Source organism: Protopterus annectens, chromosome 4.part0 (genome assembly GCF_019279795.1).
Source record: "Protopterus annectens isolate FY-2018-M chromosome 4.part0, PAN1.0, whole genome shotgun sequence".
In the NCBI taxonomy this organism is placed as follows: Eukaryota; Metazoa; Chordata; order Ceratodontiformes; family Protopteridae; genus Protopterus; species Protopterus annectens.
Window position 1 is genome coordinate 1,103,934,920 of NC_056733.1, and position 18,814 is coordinate 1,103,953,733.

General features: G+C 43.2%; 1 protein-coding gene across 1 annotated transcript in view; it reads right to left on the bottom strand.

Annotated features, from left to right (window-relative positions):
- DIAPH1 (diaphanous related formin 1) overlaps window positions 1–18,814 on the bottom strand; it is a 2,838,381-nt gene that overhangs the window by 2,387,119 nt on the left and 432,448 nt on the right. Inside the window, exon 2 of the mRNA XM_044069079.1 lies at window positions 15,347–15,499. Coding sequence (XP_043925014.1) covers window positions 15,347–15,499 — 153 coding nt within the window. The remainder of the gene's footprint in view (window positions 1–15,346; window positions 15,500–18,814) is intronic.

Sequence of the window (18,814 nt, forward strand, 5' to 3'; positions counted from 1 at the left end):
AGAAAGCAAACTTACAGATGGAAGAAGGACCAGGTCTGAATGGTCTTCAGCATAACAGTTTCTTATACAAGGTCTGTCCAGGCCAGGGGAAGGAGGGAGGGTGAAAGAAAGAGAAGACAACTAACATGGAACGTTATGGTAGGTACATAACTTCTTAATGTTAAGTTGTCAATCTAGCCTTCATTCTTGCTTGATGGGACCGTCCTAGCACCTCTATCCTGGGTGGCTAAATGGAACAAACTCTTGAGGACTGTAGAACCAAAACTGGCTCTGTCCCTGGAGGCCAAGTCCAATTTGTAATGGGAAACAAAAGTGTGAGGAGTAGCCCAAGTGGCGCTGCACAAATAGTGTCCAAAGGAAGTCTAGCTTGAAAGGCTGTAGAAGTAGCTAAGCTCCTAGTTGAATGTGCTTTAGGTTTTGAGCACAGCTGTTTTCCCCTGAGTGTATAAATTTCAGAGATGACCAAGAAAGCCATCTGGACAAGGTCACTTTAGAAACAGGAAGGCCTTTTTATTATCCATAGGAAACAAAAAGTTGATCAGATTTTCTAAATTTTTTTGTTCTGTCCAAATAATATCTAAGTTGACGGTGGACATCAAGATAATGTAGCTTTTGTTCAGCTCTATCTGAATAGTTAGGAAAAATACAGGAGATCAATGGATTGATTCAGATTGTTCTTTAGGCGACCTTAGGTAAAAAGGTTGGATTTGTTCTCAAAGATACTCTGTCTTTGTGAAAAACCAAAAAGGGGGTCGAACCGAAAGAGCATGAAGTTCAGACACCCTCCTGGCAGATGTAATAGCCACTAGGAATAAAGTTTTCCAAGAAAGATATTTCAGGGAACAAGAAACAGCTGGCTCGAAGGGGGGAAGAATCAAGGATGTCAGCACTAAATTTAGATCCCACTGAGGAGGAGGATTCATGATTGGAGGCTTTAGTAGGAAAATTCCTTTCAAGAAGGCCCTGCAGAGCCTATGGGACATAATATTATGATCTGCTATCACGACATGAAAATTGGAAATAGCAGCCAATTGAACTCTGACTGTGGAAGAAGAGGAGCCTGCATGAAAATTTCTGCTAAGAAGTCCAGGACTGCCTGAACAGGGGCAGTAAAAGGATCAATATTTTGGGCCTTAGCCCAATAAGAGAAAGCGTTCCATTTGCTTGTATAAATCCTCCTGGTAGAGGATTTTGGCGAAACTACTATGATGTCTCTAACTGGGTTAGAGATCAAAGGAAGCCTGGCTAAGGAAGGAAGTGGAGCAACCATGCTGTGAGGTTGAGAGAAGGGATTGACCGGTGCAGCTGACCCGATTGGTGAATCAGAAGATCTGGCACTGGGTCCAGATGCAGGCTGCACCAAAAGGTGATGATGGAGGAGCGGGAACCAAACTTGTCGAGGCCAGTAAGGGGCAATGAGAATCAATTTGGCTCTCAAAGCGGTAGCTTTCTGGATCACCTGAGGGATCAGAGGAAATGGAGGAAGGCATAAAGAAGTCCCTGGGGCCAATCCTGGGTCAGGCGTCTCTGGGGGATGGCCTGATAGAGGAAGAGGCTGAAGAAGTCTGGACATTTGCTGTTTTGGGGAGTAGCAAAAGATCGCAACATGGGCGACCCATTCCAGAAAAATCTCTTCCGCTATAGATTGCTTGAGAGACCACTCGTGAGGCATGAGGATAGCTCTGCTCAATCTGTCCGCTACAATGTTGGTTTTCCCAGGGATATGCGTTGCTACCAGAAACCGGTGAGAGGAGATCGCCCATTGCCATAGTCTGGCGCTTCTCGACACAAGGGGTAGGACTTGGTTCCGCCCTGTTTGTTGATATACCAAACTACAGACATGTTGTCTGTGTGGACTGCAATTGTCCCTCACGGGAAGAAAGCCGTTGAGGGCTTGCAGCGTTAAAAGCACTGCTCTCATCTCCAGGACATTTATGTGCAGATGGTACTGAGCGGCTGCCACGTCCCATGAACCATCCTGCCCTGATAATGGCCCCCACCCGATCAGGGAGGCATCCGTGGTGACAGTGGCTATCGGGGATGGGGGTACAAAGTTCCTGCCTTGGTGAACCTGAGGCGATGTGATCCACCAAGCAAGATGCTCTTTGCATGTCTGTGTCACCAGAATCTGGTGGCGCATTGGAGATTGCTGGTATGACCATTGTGTGAACAGCATCCACTGAAGAAGGCGCATGTAGAATCGAGCCAGGGGAAGAAGAGTAATGGCGCAGCCATGAGACCTAATACCTTTAGAACCATTCTGGCCTGTACTTTCTTGCTGGCCAGAATGATCCTGACATGACTCTGAATGTCTGAAACTCTTTGTTCTGTAAGGGTAGCTGACATCGAACAGTGTTTAAGTTTAGCCTATGAAGGTAATAGACTGGCAGAGGCGATAAGGATGACTTTTGAAGTTGATTGAGATGCCCAAATGAGAACAAAGGTCTATTGTGTAATCCCTGGCTTGTATAACCTGATGCCTGGTGGTGGCTGACAGGAGCCAGTCGTCGAGATACGGAAACACCTGGAATCCTTGGCGTCTCAGGTGAGCCGTGACCATTGCCATGCATTTGGTGAACACTCTGGGGGCTGGTGAGACCAAAGGGCAGGGCTCTGAACTGGAAATGACTGGACCCCAGCGGCGGAGAAATCTCCTGGGCGTCTGTGAATTTTGATGTGATAGTGCATCCTGAAGATCTATTGAGCACATCCAGTTGTCCTTCTGTAAGAAGGGCAGAATTGACTGAAGAGTGACCATTGAGATCTTGTCTTCCTGACAGACTTGTTGAGTCTGCTGAGATCAATATTGGTCTCCAGTCTCCCGTCTTTTTGGGGACCAAAAAGAACCTAGAGTAGATTCCGGGCTCTGAATGGTCTATTGTAACTGGCTGAATGGCTCTTTTTTGCAGTAGTTTTGAGATTTCTGACTCTGCAATCTCCCTTAGACGGGTGGTACATCTGGAAGGGAACTTGAGGGGAAGGGACTTTCCTCGAAAGGAATTATGTAACCCTTGGATATGATCGACTGTACCCATCTGTCTTGAGTGAGGGAATGCCAGGCTTCTGGGTACAGTGATAATCTTCCCCGACTGCCTCCAAGGAGGGACAGCGGGCAACACCTCAGGGATGCTGAAAGGGCTTGTCAGAGAGAGGCTCCCTGTTTCCCTGGTTCGGACCCCTCTGCCTCTAGGCGTCTGTTGTTGTTACCCCCTCTGCCTCTAGGGGTAAACTGACCACGTGAATCCGCGTGACTCCTTGGGATTACGGAACCACATTTTCCCACCTTTCTGTCCTTTGGGATAAGGTCTAGAAGGGGTGGAAAAAGCGGACTCCAACAGCAGAAAGAGTCTTGCCGTCCTGTTCGCACCTGGTCAAGGTTTCCTTCACCTGAGGGCCAAACAAAGCTGACCCATCAAAGGGAGAATTTGTGAAGGGCGCCTTAAAGGGATCCATAAAATCACATAGCCGCATCCAGGCTTGGCGTCTAAGAGCCACACCTGTACCTGCGGCTCTACTCGCTCCATCCGCAGCATAAGATATTAGCCGCATGGAGGAGTTTGCAATGGAATTGAGGGTTCCTAGCTGCGAAGCAATTTTTCTTGAGCCCCTGCAGCTGTAGGATCCTGAACTACTTCACCCAGCTCCTTAAGGATATCCCTCTGAGTCTGGTGAAGTGACATAGGTAATTCAGCGAGCATAGCAAAGGTCGCTGAGGAAAACATCCGCTTACCGTACCTATCCATGGTCCTAGAGTCCTTATTAGGAGGATGGGCGGACGGAAGGATCTGCAAGTTCCTTTTTGGTGGCAGCCACCACCATGGCATCAGCGGGACACCCTTAGTAAGGAATTGTTTGTCACAGGGCAGTGATAAATTTTGAAGGCCTCCTAGGGACTGGCTCTACAGAGTCAGGAGCTGCCCACGCCTCGCGTGCAATAACCTGCATGACCGGCGTCAACCCCAGTCTTCCGGGGATGTCAAAAAGACCCTAACAGGAAAAAACAAACCCCAAAAGGATTGCCACCCTCTGTTTCAGATTCTAGTGTCTAAAGTACTAACCTAACCACACAACCACCCCAAACACAGAGGGGAAGGAGGGAGGGTAATTGGACTGCAGCAATGTGGATCTTGAACATCTACATTTATGGTAGGTACAAACTGTACTATGTTCTTCATCTCACATTGCTGCAGTCCTTACATGGGTAGATTCCCCCATAGAAAGCAGAGGTAAGGAGGATGGCAAATCAAAGAGAAGCAGGAGCTGTCAAAATGCCTATGTAAAATAGCAGTGGCAAAACCAGCCCTAGATTTAGAGTAGAGAGGAAGGTGGTAGTGCTTAGAGAAAGTATGTACTGAACTCCAAGTAGCTGCCTCCAAAATGTCCTTAGTTGCCACACCCCTTAGAAAAGCTGTAGAAGTGGCAGTAGCCCTAGTGGAATGAGGTCTAATCCCTGTTGGAATCTCCTTGCCATGATGGGCATAACAAAAGGCAATGCAAAACCCAATCCATTTAGAAATAGTTTGTTTTGACACAGGCTTGCCCTGAGAACCCAAAGCAAAAGAAACAAACAACTGCTGAGACTGCCTTAAACTCTTAGTCCTATCTAAGTAGTAACGTAACTGCCTGTGTACATCCAAAGTATGCAAAATCTTTTCCCCCTTGTTTTGGGGGTCTGCATAAAAGGTAGGTAAATGGATAGTTTGGTTTAAAGACACACTTGAAACCACCTTAGGCATAAAGGAAGGGTTAAATGCAGTTAAAAAGATACCCTATCCTTATGGAAAATCAAGAAAGGCTCAGTCAGCCATAAGGGCCTGCAATTCAGAAACCCTTCTTGCAGAGGTAATGGCCAACAAAAGCAGTCTTCCATGACAAATATTTTAACTCAGCCGTAGCTGCAGGCTCAAAAGGTGGCAGAGTGAGCTTTTCCAACACATAATTGAGGTCCCAAGCAGGAGTAGGAGCTCTTCGGAGGTCTTATGTTCTTTGCCCTCTGAAATTGCTTGAACAAAGAATGAGAAAACAAAGGTGGATCACAGTCATAGTGAGCTGAAATTGCTGCAGCATGAATCTTAATGGAAGAGAAGGACAAACCCTTGTCCAATAACTCAGTAAGATATTGAAGAGCCACACTCAAATTAGGCTCAGAAACATCCAAATCCTTTGCTGCACTCCAAAACAAAAATCTCTTCCACTTGTCTGCATACACTTTCCTTGTACTAGGTCTCCTAGCTTCCATAATCACATCCAAAACTTGTTGAGGAAGTTGAGCCCTGCTATGAGCTAAAACAGAATATGCCATGCTGTGAGATGAAGAGAGTGAAGCTTGACATTGAGTAGATGACCGTCCTTTGGGACAACAGGTGTGGAATCAAAGGTAAGGGCCAAGGTGGTTTCCTTATCAGATTTCTCAGTAATGGGTACCAGTGCTGTCGGGGCCAATCTGAGCTATCAGGATCATTCTTGGTTTGTCCTGTCTGCACCTTTAGCAGTACCTTTAGAAGTAGAGGTAGAGGTGGAAAGGCATATACATGAAGATTTTTCCAACTGAAAGAAAGAGCATCCACTTTCCAAGCTGCCTGGCTTTCTCTTTGTGTGCAAAACTTTGGCAGTTGGTGGTTTAGAGGAGAAGTTTAACAGATCTATGTTCATGCCTCTATGACACTGTTAATTGTTGAAATACATGAGGATCCAATTTCCACCGTGGGGATCCATGATTTGTCTGCTTAACACATCTGCTAAGGAGTTCTGTACTCCGCAGAAACCTTGCCTGAAGATTTAGTTGTAAACTGAGAGCAGTGTCCCACAAAATCATTGCTTGTCTGCATAGAGGGTAAGAATGTGTACCCCCTTGCTTGTTGATGTACCACATGACGGTTGTGTTGTCTGTTAGAATCAACACCTGCCCTGGAAGAAGTAATTCCTTGAAAGCTGTTAATGCAAACTGGACTGCCAACATCTCCTTCAGGTTGATATGTAGATGCTGTAGTCTGGCAGGCCACTTGTCCTGTATCCACTTTCCATTGAGATGAGCTCCCCAAGCTTTGTCCGAGGCATCTGTTAGAATCTGACTCCTCTGGCCGGGTCACAGAAAGTCCCTTGTTTAGGTGACATTGCTGAGCCCACCACAAGAATTCCTTTTGGATGCAAGGTATTATTGGAATGACAGTGTCCAGATCCTGGCAGTGCTGTGTCCATAGATTCTTGAGATACCATTGTAGCTTCCTCATATGCAGTTTGGCATTGGGAAGCACCAGAATACAAGATGCCATGAACCCTAAGGCTTGAAGGACTGTCCTTGCAGTCAGCCCGGACTGGTGTGATAGTTGTTGGAAGTAAAGGGAAAGATTATTTTGTTTGCCCGGGGTCAAAAAGGCCATCTGGGTTGCTGTATTCAGTCTCACACCCAGAAAGCACATGTCTTGAGAGGGTACTAGACTGGACTTTGTTTCGTTCACAGAATACCCCAGGCATCTTAGCACTGCTATCACATATTTTAAATGCTGTAGAAGCTCGTCCTTGCCTTGAGCCAGAATCAGGCAATCATCCAAATAAGGATAGATCTGTATTCCTCTCAATCTGAAGAAAGCTATCACTGGAGCCAGAACCTTTGTGAATACTCTGGGTGCAGTAGATAAGCCAAAGGGCAATGCAGAGAATTGATAGTGTGAATTTCCAGCTCGAAAACGCAGATACTTCCTGCAGCTTAGAGTGATAGGAACATGAAGGTAAGCCTCTTTGAGATCCAAAGTTACCATCCAGTGATCTTTGCCCAGGAGAGGTAAAAGCTGTTGCAATGTCAGCATCTTGAACTTGGGAATGTCCAGAAAGGTGTTGAGGATAGACAAATCCAGAATTGGTCTCCACGTGTTCCCCTTTTTTGGTACTAGGAATAGGCGAGAATAAAATCCTAGGCCCCTTTCTGCCATAGGCACCGGTTGTATGGCCCCTATCTGTAGTAATAGGGAAATTTGTCTGTAAGCTTCTAATCTGTGCTGAGGAGGAATGTCTGGCATGCCCTTGAAAGGTGGCAAGGTATGGAAATAAAATCTGTAACCGTGGTGAATGATATCCAATACCCATCTGTCTTGGGTAATTAAACTCCAGTTCTCCTTGAAAAGTGTCAGTCTTCCTCCAAAGGTGCTGCCAGACGGGAAGGTTCTGGCAGTTGAAAAGGTAGGTCATTGGGTCTGTCTACGAAAGGGCTGACCCCTGCCCTCACCTGAAGACTGTGCAGGTGAGCTCCCTGTCCTGGATCTAAAAGAGCCCTGAGCTCTGCCCCTACCACGCCTAGACCTACCCCTAGACTGGGAATCATAAGAAGGATATGTCCACCCCTTGCTTGGCCAATTTCTACTAAACTTTGGAGGTTGAACCTGTAAAAAATCTTTAACAGTGTGCATAGATTTAGCTTTGTCTTCCATTTTCTTTAAAACTGCTTCAACAGGCGAACCAAACAACACATCAGATTGCAAAGGGGCATCCAAGATCCTTGACTTAACATGCTCAGCTAAATTCTGATCCCTTAGCCAGGCGTGCCTGCGTAGGACAGTACCAGTGGCAGCCACCCTGGAAGAGGCCTGTACAGCATCAAAACCACATTGTAAGGAATGCTTACCCACCTGTTCAGACACATGCACCAGATCTTGTAACTCCTTACATTCAATACCTTCTGCCAGAGCATCTACCTTAGACTTTAACTGTGAAAGAAGATAGATCTGATATCTCAGCATGTGGAATTGACAATTCAAAGCCCTCATGGCTAAAGTTGAAGAAGTATAAACTTTCTTACCCCATCTGTCTAAAGCCCTTGCCTCTTTATCCGGAGGAACCGGATTTTAACAACAGAAGCCTTTAACCCTTTAGGTCCCTGAGTAACAGTCTGGATCTGCCCTAGGGCTTTTAAAGAGATACTTATGAGCTTCAGGCACCCTATAGTATCTGTCCGGCTAACAGGAGCGTGGAGGTAAAGAATCAGGGGTTAAGAGAAGCCTCTGCAAAAAACATCTTCCACCACAGAAAGAACAGGAGGTATAGCTAAAGGCCTGCTGGGGTAAAACAAAAATTCCTAAGTCTTTTCCTGGAATCAGAGAAATCCTGACCTTCCCATTTAAAATGCTCCCTCATGGAATGGAGGAGTCTCTGAGAATGAAAAATCCTCAGGAGGAGAAGCAGTAGGAGTGGTGTCATCCACATCAGAATCAGAATAATGAGAAAACTCCTGTAAATCTTCAGCGAAGACTCAAGCATCAGAATCCTGCTCAAAATTCCCAAATTCAGGATCCACCCTAGGTCTTTTGTCAGGAGGGGGCATAGAACCCCTAATCATAGTAATTAAATCTTTCAGCCATCTAAAGCATATGTCTCTTGGGCACAGGGCCTGGAGTACGAGGAGAGACACATGCTACAGCTTAACCTGGCCTGCTCCTGGAAGAAGCCTTGGTAACAGTAGGTAGGCTCAACCACCTTAGGCAGAGAGGGAAGGACAGTTACCTGAGAAGCCCTTCAGCCTGGCCTACCTCCTGAGAAGACACACATCCTGTAACAATAAAGTCTCTCCCTGGGACTCTAAGGAAACTTCTGTTTGGGCCTCTGGCTCAACCGAGCCCTCTAAAGAACCGACGTCCGGGACGAACGGTTCTTCTAACCTAGGCCTAGGTGCTTTGTCCTTGCGCTTCTTGGTAGCGGGCCGGAACATCCGACGGCATTTTGTAATTGCACCGCCTAAGACCAACCTGGCACAGTCTAATCTCCTCTATAGCACGTTTGTTAAATCTAGCACAAGAGGGACACCCAACAACGCCGTGCTCAGGCCCTAAACAAGGTATACACAAGTTATGGTAATCCCTATGTGGTATCTGTTTCCCACAAGAAATACAGTTATTTACTTTTTCTGACATCCGTAAAATACTGAGGCAAGAAAAACCAAAATATTCCCAACGGGGTACTTAGCCAACTTTGATTCGGTCTGAAACTCCGGTTTCGGAAAATCTCAGGACGCCAACCTGCACTCGCAAATTTGCTTCTGCATCGGACCACGCGGCAAAAAAGACTGAGGGTATGACGTCGGTCATGCGCATTTATACCCTGACGTCCTGGCGTCAGATTAATGCGCCATGACCGACGTCAGCCATATACTTTGGTATTCGGGCCGACCGAGGACAGCGCTATACCCAAGTGTAAGGACTGCAGCAATGTGAGATGAAGAACATCAACACACTTAGAAATTATCTACCAAGGTACACCTAAGAATGAGGTTAAATACAAGGCCAACTCTTAGGCCCAACACTATAGAAAAACAGAAGCCAACGCAGGGCTCTAATCTAAAACTAAGTCTAAGTTTAAAACTCTATAGAGATTATATATATATATATATATATATATATATATATATATATATATATATATATACATATACATATATATATACATACATATACACACACACACACACACACACACACACACACACACACACACACACACACACACACACACACACACAATCCTATCAAGAAGTCAAGAAAAAAAAGTTTTTCAACTTGCAAATAGATGAATCTATCCATTAATAATGGTCCGAGCTATCTGGAACACCAAGATCTGTGCCGCGGCAAACTAGATCTGAGGTAATTCCAGCAGTGCATCATGGGATAAGGGGCTTGGTCTCTAGCTACTGGCAAACCTTGAGCTTTGCTATAGGCCGTGTAGGACAAGAGGATCAGCTCCGAACCCATCAGTGAGAATAAACGGCGAGATTTAACAACTTCACATTACACAGTCTTAAACCTTTTTTCTTTTACACTAAGTTGCGCTTCCTCTGGTAAATGATAAAAAGCAACCGCACAAGCTTTCTCCAATGACTGAATAATCTGATGCATGCCAGAGTTAAAAAGATTCCTCTCTTAAAAATCACTTTTAAACTGATTCAGACCAATCCACACTAATTTTAATCTGCTTAAATAACAAAACAAAACAAGCAAGATTCAATTTCCTTGTGAACAATTTCAACTTTAAAGAGCCCTGTTTCTGCCAGTCTCTAGGGTTCTTGCTCATATCTGTTACATTCGTTACTGTGAAGACAAACAATTTAGCCAACCTTTTTACTTAAACTTGATTTCTGATGATACCAAACTGTCAATTATGTGTTCTCCCATTCAAGACTGAACTTCCGCCCATTACTGACGTTACAGTACCTTTGTCTATGTCACTAGCTGCACCACACTGTTCTGATTAACTGGGTCCAAGGGAGGACATATCATGAATCGTATCTGTAGTCCCCTAATTTCTCCCTATTTCCAAACACAATGCTACATTAATTCCTATTGCTCCATCTTTACTCTGCAATGCAAACCCAAAGAAACAGTTACTTAAATCCAATATCTATACATTATATATGTATATGTGTGTGTGTGTGTGTATATATATATATATATATATATATATATATTAATAGTATAGTATATATTATAATACATATACCTATACACTATTTATACAGCTCGGTGTAGCCCCACCCAGATTTAAACACCTCACTAAGCACATCCCCTATCTTCTTTTACTCTCTCGCCCACCTCTCCTATGATGGCCCGTGCCATTTAAATTCCCTTTCAATGTTTTGGCGCTCTCTCTTTCCCTATTTTAATTCCCAACTACCCCCACTCGCTGTTCTGGCGGTATTACCCTGAAAAGTGGATTTTCCACACTGACCTATGTAATTTGTTGCACAACAGGTCTCAAACCTATTTTATTTGTATTATCATAGTATTGTTTCTCGTGTTGTTCAATTTTCATTTTCTCATGTTGTTCAATTTTCATTTATTATTTGTGCTTAAGCGTACCTATTCTGAATGTCCTTTATATGGTGCTGTTACAATGCTAGGATGCTAAACATATATAAAGTGCTGCAAGGAATTTCATACAGTGTTTTCTTTTTTCTTTTCCCACTTTTCAATTTTTGCTACCTTTTTGTGAGACAACTTATGTGCTTGCTGCATTAAAGGTGCCTCTAGTTCTATTTTGATATCTTTGTTTTGAGATAATCCAATGTGTCTACTGTAAAATTAAGTGCTGCTACATTTGTCGCTGCATATACGATGCTCCTAGATTTCAAAGTCAGTGTAGTCGCATTCACTTAATTTTACCCAGCTCTATGCACTACTGTTAGTTTGCTTTATATGGGCTTGTTAATAACACTGGCAAATTAAGTTAGACCACTTTTCCCCTGACCTTTGTGCTCCCAAAACTGTTTATTAAGACTGAGACACTGTCAAAGACAGGACAGTTGGCGTGCGCTTTGACTTTGTAATTACCAACTTTTTCCATTCTTCTGACGTCCTAGTCTACATCCTCCATACTACGTGCATTGCCAAACCCCTTAAAGAAATAGAACCGATGAATTGCATTCTCTACTAGTTTTAACCGGTCTTCTCTCAGATTTCAGAGTTTCATCAACCCTAAGGTCCATTCTACTACTTTGGCCAGGAATGCATTAATAACAATTAAATGAATATACACCTAAGACCGTGTATTATCTGAACATGCTTTTCCAGATACCCTAGTATATGCCACATTAGTAGAGTTAATACTGAGCATTCAGTAGGCACTTCTCATACAGGCATGAGTAGCTTTTCTCCCCCTGAATTGACATATCGAATATTGGCAATGCCTACCAACATTCTAGTTACATGCTTCACATAATGCGCAAGGCTTGGGTTCTATATTTGTCTGCATAAAGCTCACTAGATACATGAACTGCTAGCACTGTGTGTGCTTACTGTGATAAGTATATAGAGTGCATGGTGAGCCAATTTTCTCCCAAAAATCAAATATGAACATCATGTAACGCCACATTGAAAAGTTGAGAAAGTAACTGAAAAAATTTCAGGTACTTTTTCAACTTATTTTTTAACAGGGGAGCTAAAATATGACTCTAAAGTCAGACGCACTTGTGGAAAGCACTCGGGTGTAACTTCATACAATTACTACCATCTCACAGCAGGCACGGATCTAAGCATAGAGGTGCCATGTGACAGTACTCAGAGTTAAATGAGTTAAATTGACATCTGCCTTATGAAAGGTAGAAGGCCCAGATATAGTTCTATACTCCACAAATGTAGTAGTCACTTCCTCCCTCACTAAGATCTGTGGAATACCCCTAGGCTCTTCTGTAATCACAAGCTGTGGTTCCCCTGAACGTCTGTGAAAGATGACTGCAAGGACTCTATAGACATGTGAACATCCAAATCCATACTGGTCTCTCAACCGGACACAGCACAGGAATCTGACTCTGGAACAGAGAGAACCTCCAGGCATTCATCAGCTTCTAGAAACATGTCTGAAAAGGGAAATGCAGCCGAAGAATCCAACCTAGCAGTCTGGCCTTCCTCTTCATTTGTGGCTGTACTTCGGGCCTAGAAGAACCGTACATTGAGCCCTGTACTATGCGTTTAAGACGCTGATTCTCTACATCAATTTTGAGGGTGGAAAGGCAACTTGAGCGTTTTAGGGACAAAGGCCTGACAAATACAGCAAGATATATGGTTGTGACTGGCCCCCAAGCAAAACAAAATGCTTGTGCTGGATCCTTATGGAGAATTTATCTCTCACAACTGCATTTTCTCCTTCTGGATGACATTAACCACAAATATAAACAAAGCAACCAAAAGCAAGGAAAAACACCCCAACAGGCCACTTATCTGAGCCAAGGTACACCAGTGCAACACAACAATGACTCGGGCGAGTAGACCAACAATCACAGGATGGCGTTCGGACTGGCGGCAAAGAAGTTCTGAGAAGAGTATGTCCAGATGTCCCTTTTATGCCCTACACTACGGAAGAAGCGTACTAGTGATGTACAACATACCCTACAGCAACCTAAAAGCTTTGGTATACTGGCCAGACGCCGGGTCATGTTAATTTATTTACAGAAAGTACAATGAAGACAAGACCTCAAAGAAACTATAAAAATGCCTTTGTTCAGTAACTGACCCACTGTCCCTTATCATTGTGCTTTCTATAAATACATTAATTTGGATAACCATTATTTCTCCCTGTTTCTAATCGGATCTTTAGATTTAATACCTTTACCACATGTATAACATAGAATGTAGTTAATTTTGCAAATTGTGTAAAATGTAGTTGTTTTTATATAGGCAAAACAAATCAGAAGTTGAAAGACAGAATTGCTTCCACCTCTTCGATATTCGTAGAAAAGTCGAAACTAATGCTTTATCAAAACATATATTACAAGGTGATGACCATTTCTTTAAATTCAGAGTGCTACAGAAGTTATATGTCAGTAAGAAAAGAGGGAACTTAATAAAACAGAAATCATGGAATACAAGTGGATTACATTTTTTTAGGGCGGATCATCCATCTGGATTAAATGCTATAAAAAGTCTGAAGTCTTTGTTAAAGGATAAACATAACTGTGACCTAAATGTTAAGAATTTTTTCATATACGTTTGTAGAATTTTTTCATGTATGTTTATATTTTTAACTTGTTTTTAAATGTATATTTATTTTTGTAACATCTATAATTTATATAATTAATATATTTAATAATATATTTTTATAAATATATGTACTTTATTTATGTCATGTGATTTACTGTATCAAGTGATCCTTTTACTTTCTTATAGGCTGGGATGTGACCACAATTTTTAAATCATACTGAAGAGCAGCTTTTGCTCAAAAGCTTTGTTTTTTTATTATCAAATAAAGGAGGTGCTGACGGTTGGAACCTTGGTTTTTCGTCCCCCCCCCCCCCAACTTTTTATCAACATTTTTAACTCAACTGTGAACTGCCTATTATACACACATCCTCCAAAGCTGAAGTAGACGAATTGGTGAAGGTTTGGGAAATTCCTTCTATAACAGATCATAACATTTTCTAAGAGACTGAAAAACCTCAGTGTACTCCCACTGAAAAGGCTGGCACATTTTGGAAACAGTCTCAAACAGAAAGGAACTCCCAAAGGGAGAATCAAAAAAGGAACTCTCCTCTTAGTCTGAATCAGAAAACTGAGGAGAAAACCCTGTATCTGCCACTTCACCTCGCTGTCCAGATTAAGAATCTTGAATGTCTTCAGGAAAAGAGGTATCCTTCTTTCTTTTGCCAGAGAGCACTTAGGGTTTTATTCTGCCTGTTGATACTTCTTAAGTCAGACCCAGTAAATTAAGCCTAAGGAAATCTGAGGAGGAGTACATACCTGTTTAATTTTCTGCTTCTTTTTGATAGAAAAAAGGGGGCTAACAGTGTTATAAATGGCAGTAGCAGCTTCCCTAGGGATGTGCACAACATTCTGTCAAAACAGGGAAGCCATCCCTGTTCCCTCTCCCAGGACCGATGTGACTCTCCCTTGCCCACTGAGGGGATCACAACAGAAGCAAAGTAAGTTGTTAACCCACCAATTCCAAGTGGTTGTAGGTGCTACACCAGAAAGATTTGGGAAAAAAGATGAGTGGTCTGAGGAACAACAAAGGGACGCAGCATAGTCACCCACCAGCTGCTGAAGCAAACTGATAGCTTGCTGTGGTAGCAAAAGCGGTTTAACTTTTTTCTTGAAAATGGTGCTTCTTTTCCAAGGAAAACAAGCAGCAAAATCTGTTAAAAATTAAAAATATTTAAAAGTCACTTATTTCACACAAAAACACAGTAAAAAGTACTTTAAAACAATCAGATGGGCCCCCAAAAAAGTTAAATACATAACTAAAATCATGGAGCTGGTAGTTTTACCTCCATAGAACATGGATCTCAATTACCTGAGAGAGCCCCAAGTACCAAACTGCCCTCCCTCCAGAGTCCAGGGGCTGATGGTGGTTCCTTGAGTATGTGTGGAAACTTCAAGCTACTTGTTCATTTGTATACCACGCCCCACACCTGTGGAACATATTTCCGTGTTACATGAGGGAGAGTTTTACATTGGCCTGTTGCACATGATCTTTTAAGACCCTTTTTATTTGAGCTAATTTTGATGAGAGTGAATTTGGCCAGTCTAGGATATTTTAGTATTTCAGTTTTATGTGCTTTTCTACATATCTAGCATTCTTCAGTTGTTTGCTTTTATCTACGATGTTTACTTGCAAATGTATTGTCTACACTCATCTTATCTGATTTAGTACATATTTTAATAATTTTACTGCTACATTTCTTTTACATATGTACATACTTTATATAGCTAGTGGTGCTTTGTTAAAAGCACCTAAATAAAGACAAAGGTGAAGTTGCAAAACCAGTGAGAAGGAGATGTATTTGGCAACAGCACTTGATCAAAATTTTTATGCAAAACTATTAAAGTCAACAACCACCTCAGTGCAAAGAAACAATACATTTCAGTCTCCTTACCAGCATCTTTTCAAAGAGAACAAGCACATCTTCATCACCGAGAGAATTCAAGTATAAAGGCTGAGCAGAACCTTCTGAATACAAGGAGTGCCTCTGTGTAGAGTTGGGCTTCTCCTTTTCCTTCTTTGACCTTATACTGGTAAAACGGTCCAGCTGCAGAAAAGACATATTAGTAAGTCTCAGGCCATTCAGTAGTAATCTGGTATACAAACTAATGCACCAACATATTACCTTAGACAGTTTCAGAGTTAATATAGTACACTTCCTAAAGATGCAACTCACTGATGACAAACTGCACAAAAATTTCCTAAAATACATTTTCATGACATTTCAGGAGGCAACATGCTTGACAATAACCCTGGATGCACCTTAAACAGCATGAAGCATGATTTAGCCACATCAATAATACTGTTTAACCTCAACTTCCATACATGTTTTGTACCAGGCAAATGAAGAACAGCTACATTAATTTCCCTGCATAAAGGAGAGCCTTTCACAGACGAGCAATTACAGACCTGCAAGTCTGACCAGCCTCATATGCAAAAACACAGAAAGCCTTATCATGGAACTTGTCACTCAGGACATAGGGAACCTGCAAACACTGGACTCGTCTCAGTTTGGATTCATCAAGGGCAGGGCATGCTTACTCAACCTGGTCGATTTTCTGAAAAGGTCTCCAAGCAATGGATAAAGGTAAACTGTACACACTACATACCTTGACCTGGCCAAAGCTTTTGACAATTCCCCACTTGGGCATTGCAGAAAGCCTAAATAAACTGGGATCAAACCCCCTACGTCACTTGCTGGATTGCCAAATGGCTCACAGATAAGATACATGAAATCAAACTGGGGAAGTTACCTCCACAAAGCGACCAGTCAATAGTAGAGTCACCCAAGGTTTTTTGATGGGATCCCTCATTTGGCCAATATCAAAGGGCTGTGACTAAGTTTGCGGATGACTGTACATTAGGAGCAGTCCCTGAATGCCCAAAGGACTTAGCAAAGAGCAGGAGGGTTTGTTTCAAATAAATAACTGGTAGCAAATCACAGACTGAGACAAAAGCCAAAAAATGCATTACTGTATCCTTTGGGAAGTCACCTACCCCAGGGAAAGTACAGTTTTGTACCTACCATAAATGTAGATGTTCGAGTGTACACCCTGCTGCAGTCATCACACTTGGAGTTATCCTGCCATCAGGCGGTCCCGATGTCAGCCGGAACTCCAAAGTCTTGGTCCGGCGTCGGTTGCTGTCGCTTCTTCCCTGACGTCGGTGCGCCAGGGGTATATATAATGCATCCAACGCCATTTTCTTCAGTTTTTCTTGCCCAAGATGTCAGGTGCCCCCAAAAAGGTGGTCAGTAATTAGTACCAATTTATGAATTTTTTTGCACAAACACAAAATCCCTCTAGCTATAAGCAAATACATCAGGAAGGTTTTGTAGAGATTTAGTCAGTTAGATCAGAGGGGATGGAGGGGGGGTAACCTGGACGGCAGCAGGGTGTACACTCGAACATCTACATTTATGGTAGGTACAAAACTGTACTACGTTCATCGTGTTACCCTGCTGCAACCATCACACTTGGGTAGAACCCTAAAGCTAAGGATGGGTGGAGGGTTAGAGGAGGCTAGAAGGCCCTGCAGAACTGCAGTGGCGAAGCCAGCTCTAGTCTTAGAGTAAAGTGGTAAGTGGTAGTGTTTGGTAAAGGTGTGTACTGAACTCCAAGTTGCAGCTTCCAAAATCTCCTTGGTTGGAACCCCCCTGAGGAAGGCTGTAGATGTATCTGTTGCCCTGGTAGAGTGGGGCCTAATGGTAGCAGGAACTGGTTTTCCACGATGGGTATAGCAAAAACGAATGCAATGCCCTATCCATTTGGAAATGGTTTGTTTTTATATAGCCTTCCCTTGTGAAGCTGTAGCATAGGATACAAAGAGCTGGTCAAATTTCCTGAAAACCTTAGTTTTATCCAAGTAGTAACGAAGTTGCCTGGTAATGTCCAAGGAATGCAGGAGTTTCTCCTTTGTTCTGTGGATTTGGGAAAAAGGTGGGTAAAGTGGATGGTTTGATTTAAAGCCACATTGGAAACCACCTTAGGCATGAAGGAAGGATTAGTACATAGAGAAACTCTGTCTTGATGGAAAATGAGGAAAGGTTCCACTGCCATTAGTGCCTGCACCTCTAAGACTCTTCTAGCTGAAGTTATTGCTAGCAGCAGGGCAGTCTTCCATGATAGAGACTGTAGATCTGCAGAGAAAGCTGGTTCAAAGGGAGGTAGCATAAGTTTTTCCATAACAAAATTGAGGTCCCATGTTGGTGTAGGTGCTCTCCTGAAAGGGGGGGGGGGGTCCTAATGTTTTTTGCCCCTCTGAGAAACTGCCTTAGAAGTGGATGTGAAAATAAGGGGGGGATCCGTGTTGTAGTGGGCTGAAATAGCTGATGCATGGATTTTAATGGAAGAAAAAGAAAGTCCTTTGTGCAACATCTCAGTTAAATACTGTAGAATCTGAGGCATGTGAGGCTGAAGTGTGTTTTGGCCTTTAGCTTGGTTCCAGGCGCAAAATCTTTTCCATTTGTCCGAGTAGGCCTTCCTGGTGCTGGGCCTCCTAGCTTCCAGAAGAACCTCCATAACTGCTTGTGAAAGAGGAGCTGGCTGGATGCTTAGTTGATTTGCCATGCAGCCAGATTTAAAGTTTTGAGCTGGCTGTGTAGAATCTGATTGTTTTGCTGTGTGAGCAAATGAACAATCTGTGTAAAATCCAAGGTGGGCCTTGGGCCATATTCCTTAATAGTGCGTACCAATGCTGGCGTGGCCAGTCTGTGGCTATGAGTATCAGTCGTAGTCTCTCCTTTCTGATTTTCAGTAGCACCTTTGTGATGAGAGGCAATGGAGGGAAGGCATATACTGTCAGGTTTTTCCAACTGAATGAGTGCGCGTCCACTTTCCAAGCTTGATGGTGAAGTGTCCTTGTACAAAATGTTGTTAGCTAATAGTTTTGGGGGCTGGCAAACAGGTCTATGTCTGGAAGGCCCCATTTTTGAGTTATCATTGCAAATACTTGTGGATCCGGCTTCCACTTGTGGTGATCCATGATGTTTCTGCTGAGGTCATCTGCCAATGTGTTCTTTTTTTCCTTGCAGGAATTAAGCTTGTAACTGAACTTGGTAAGCCAGTGCTGTGTTCCACAAGGTCATTGCTTGTCTGCATAGGGGGTAGGCGTGTGTACCTCCTTGCTTGTTTATGTACCACATTAATGTGGTGTTGTATGTCCTTATTGTAAGTTGCCCTGGATGTAATAGGTTCTTGAAGGCTTTCAGAGCATTCTGTACAGCTAGCATCTTTTTGATTGATGTACAGATTTCTTTGATCTGCAGCCCATACGCCTTGAACGCACTGTCCTGCCATGTGTGCCCCCCAGGCGTAGTCCGATGCATCTGTTGTCAGAGTTTGCCTGGCTGGGGGCAAGGTGA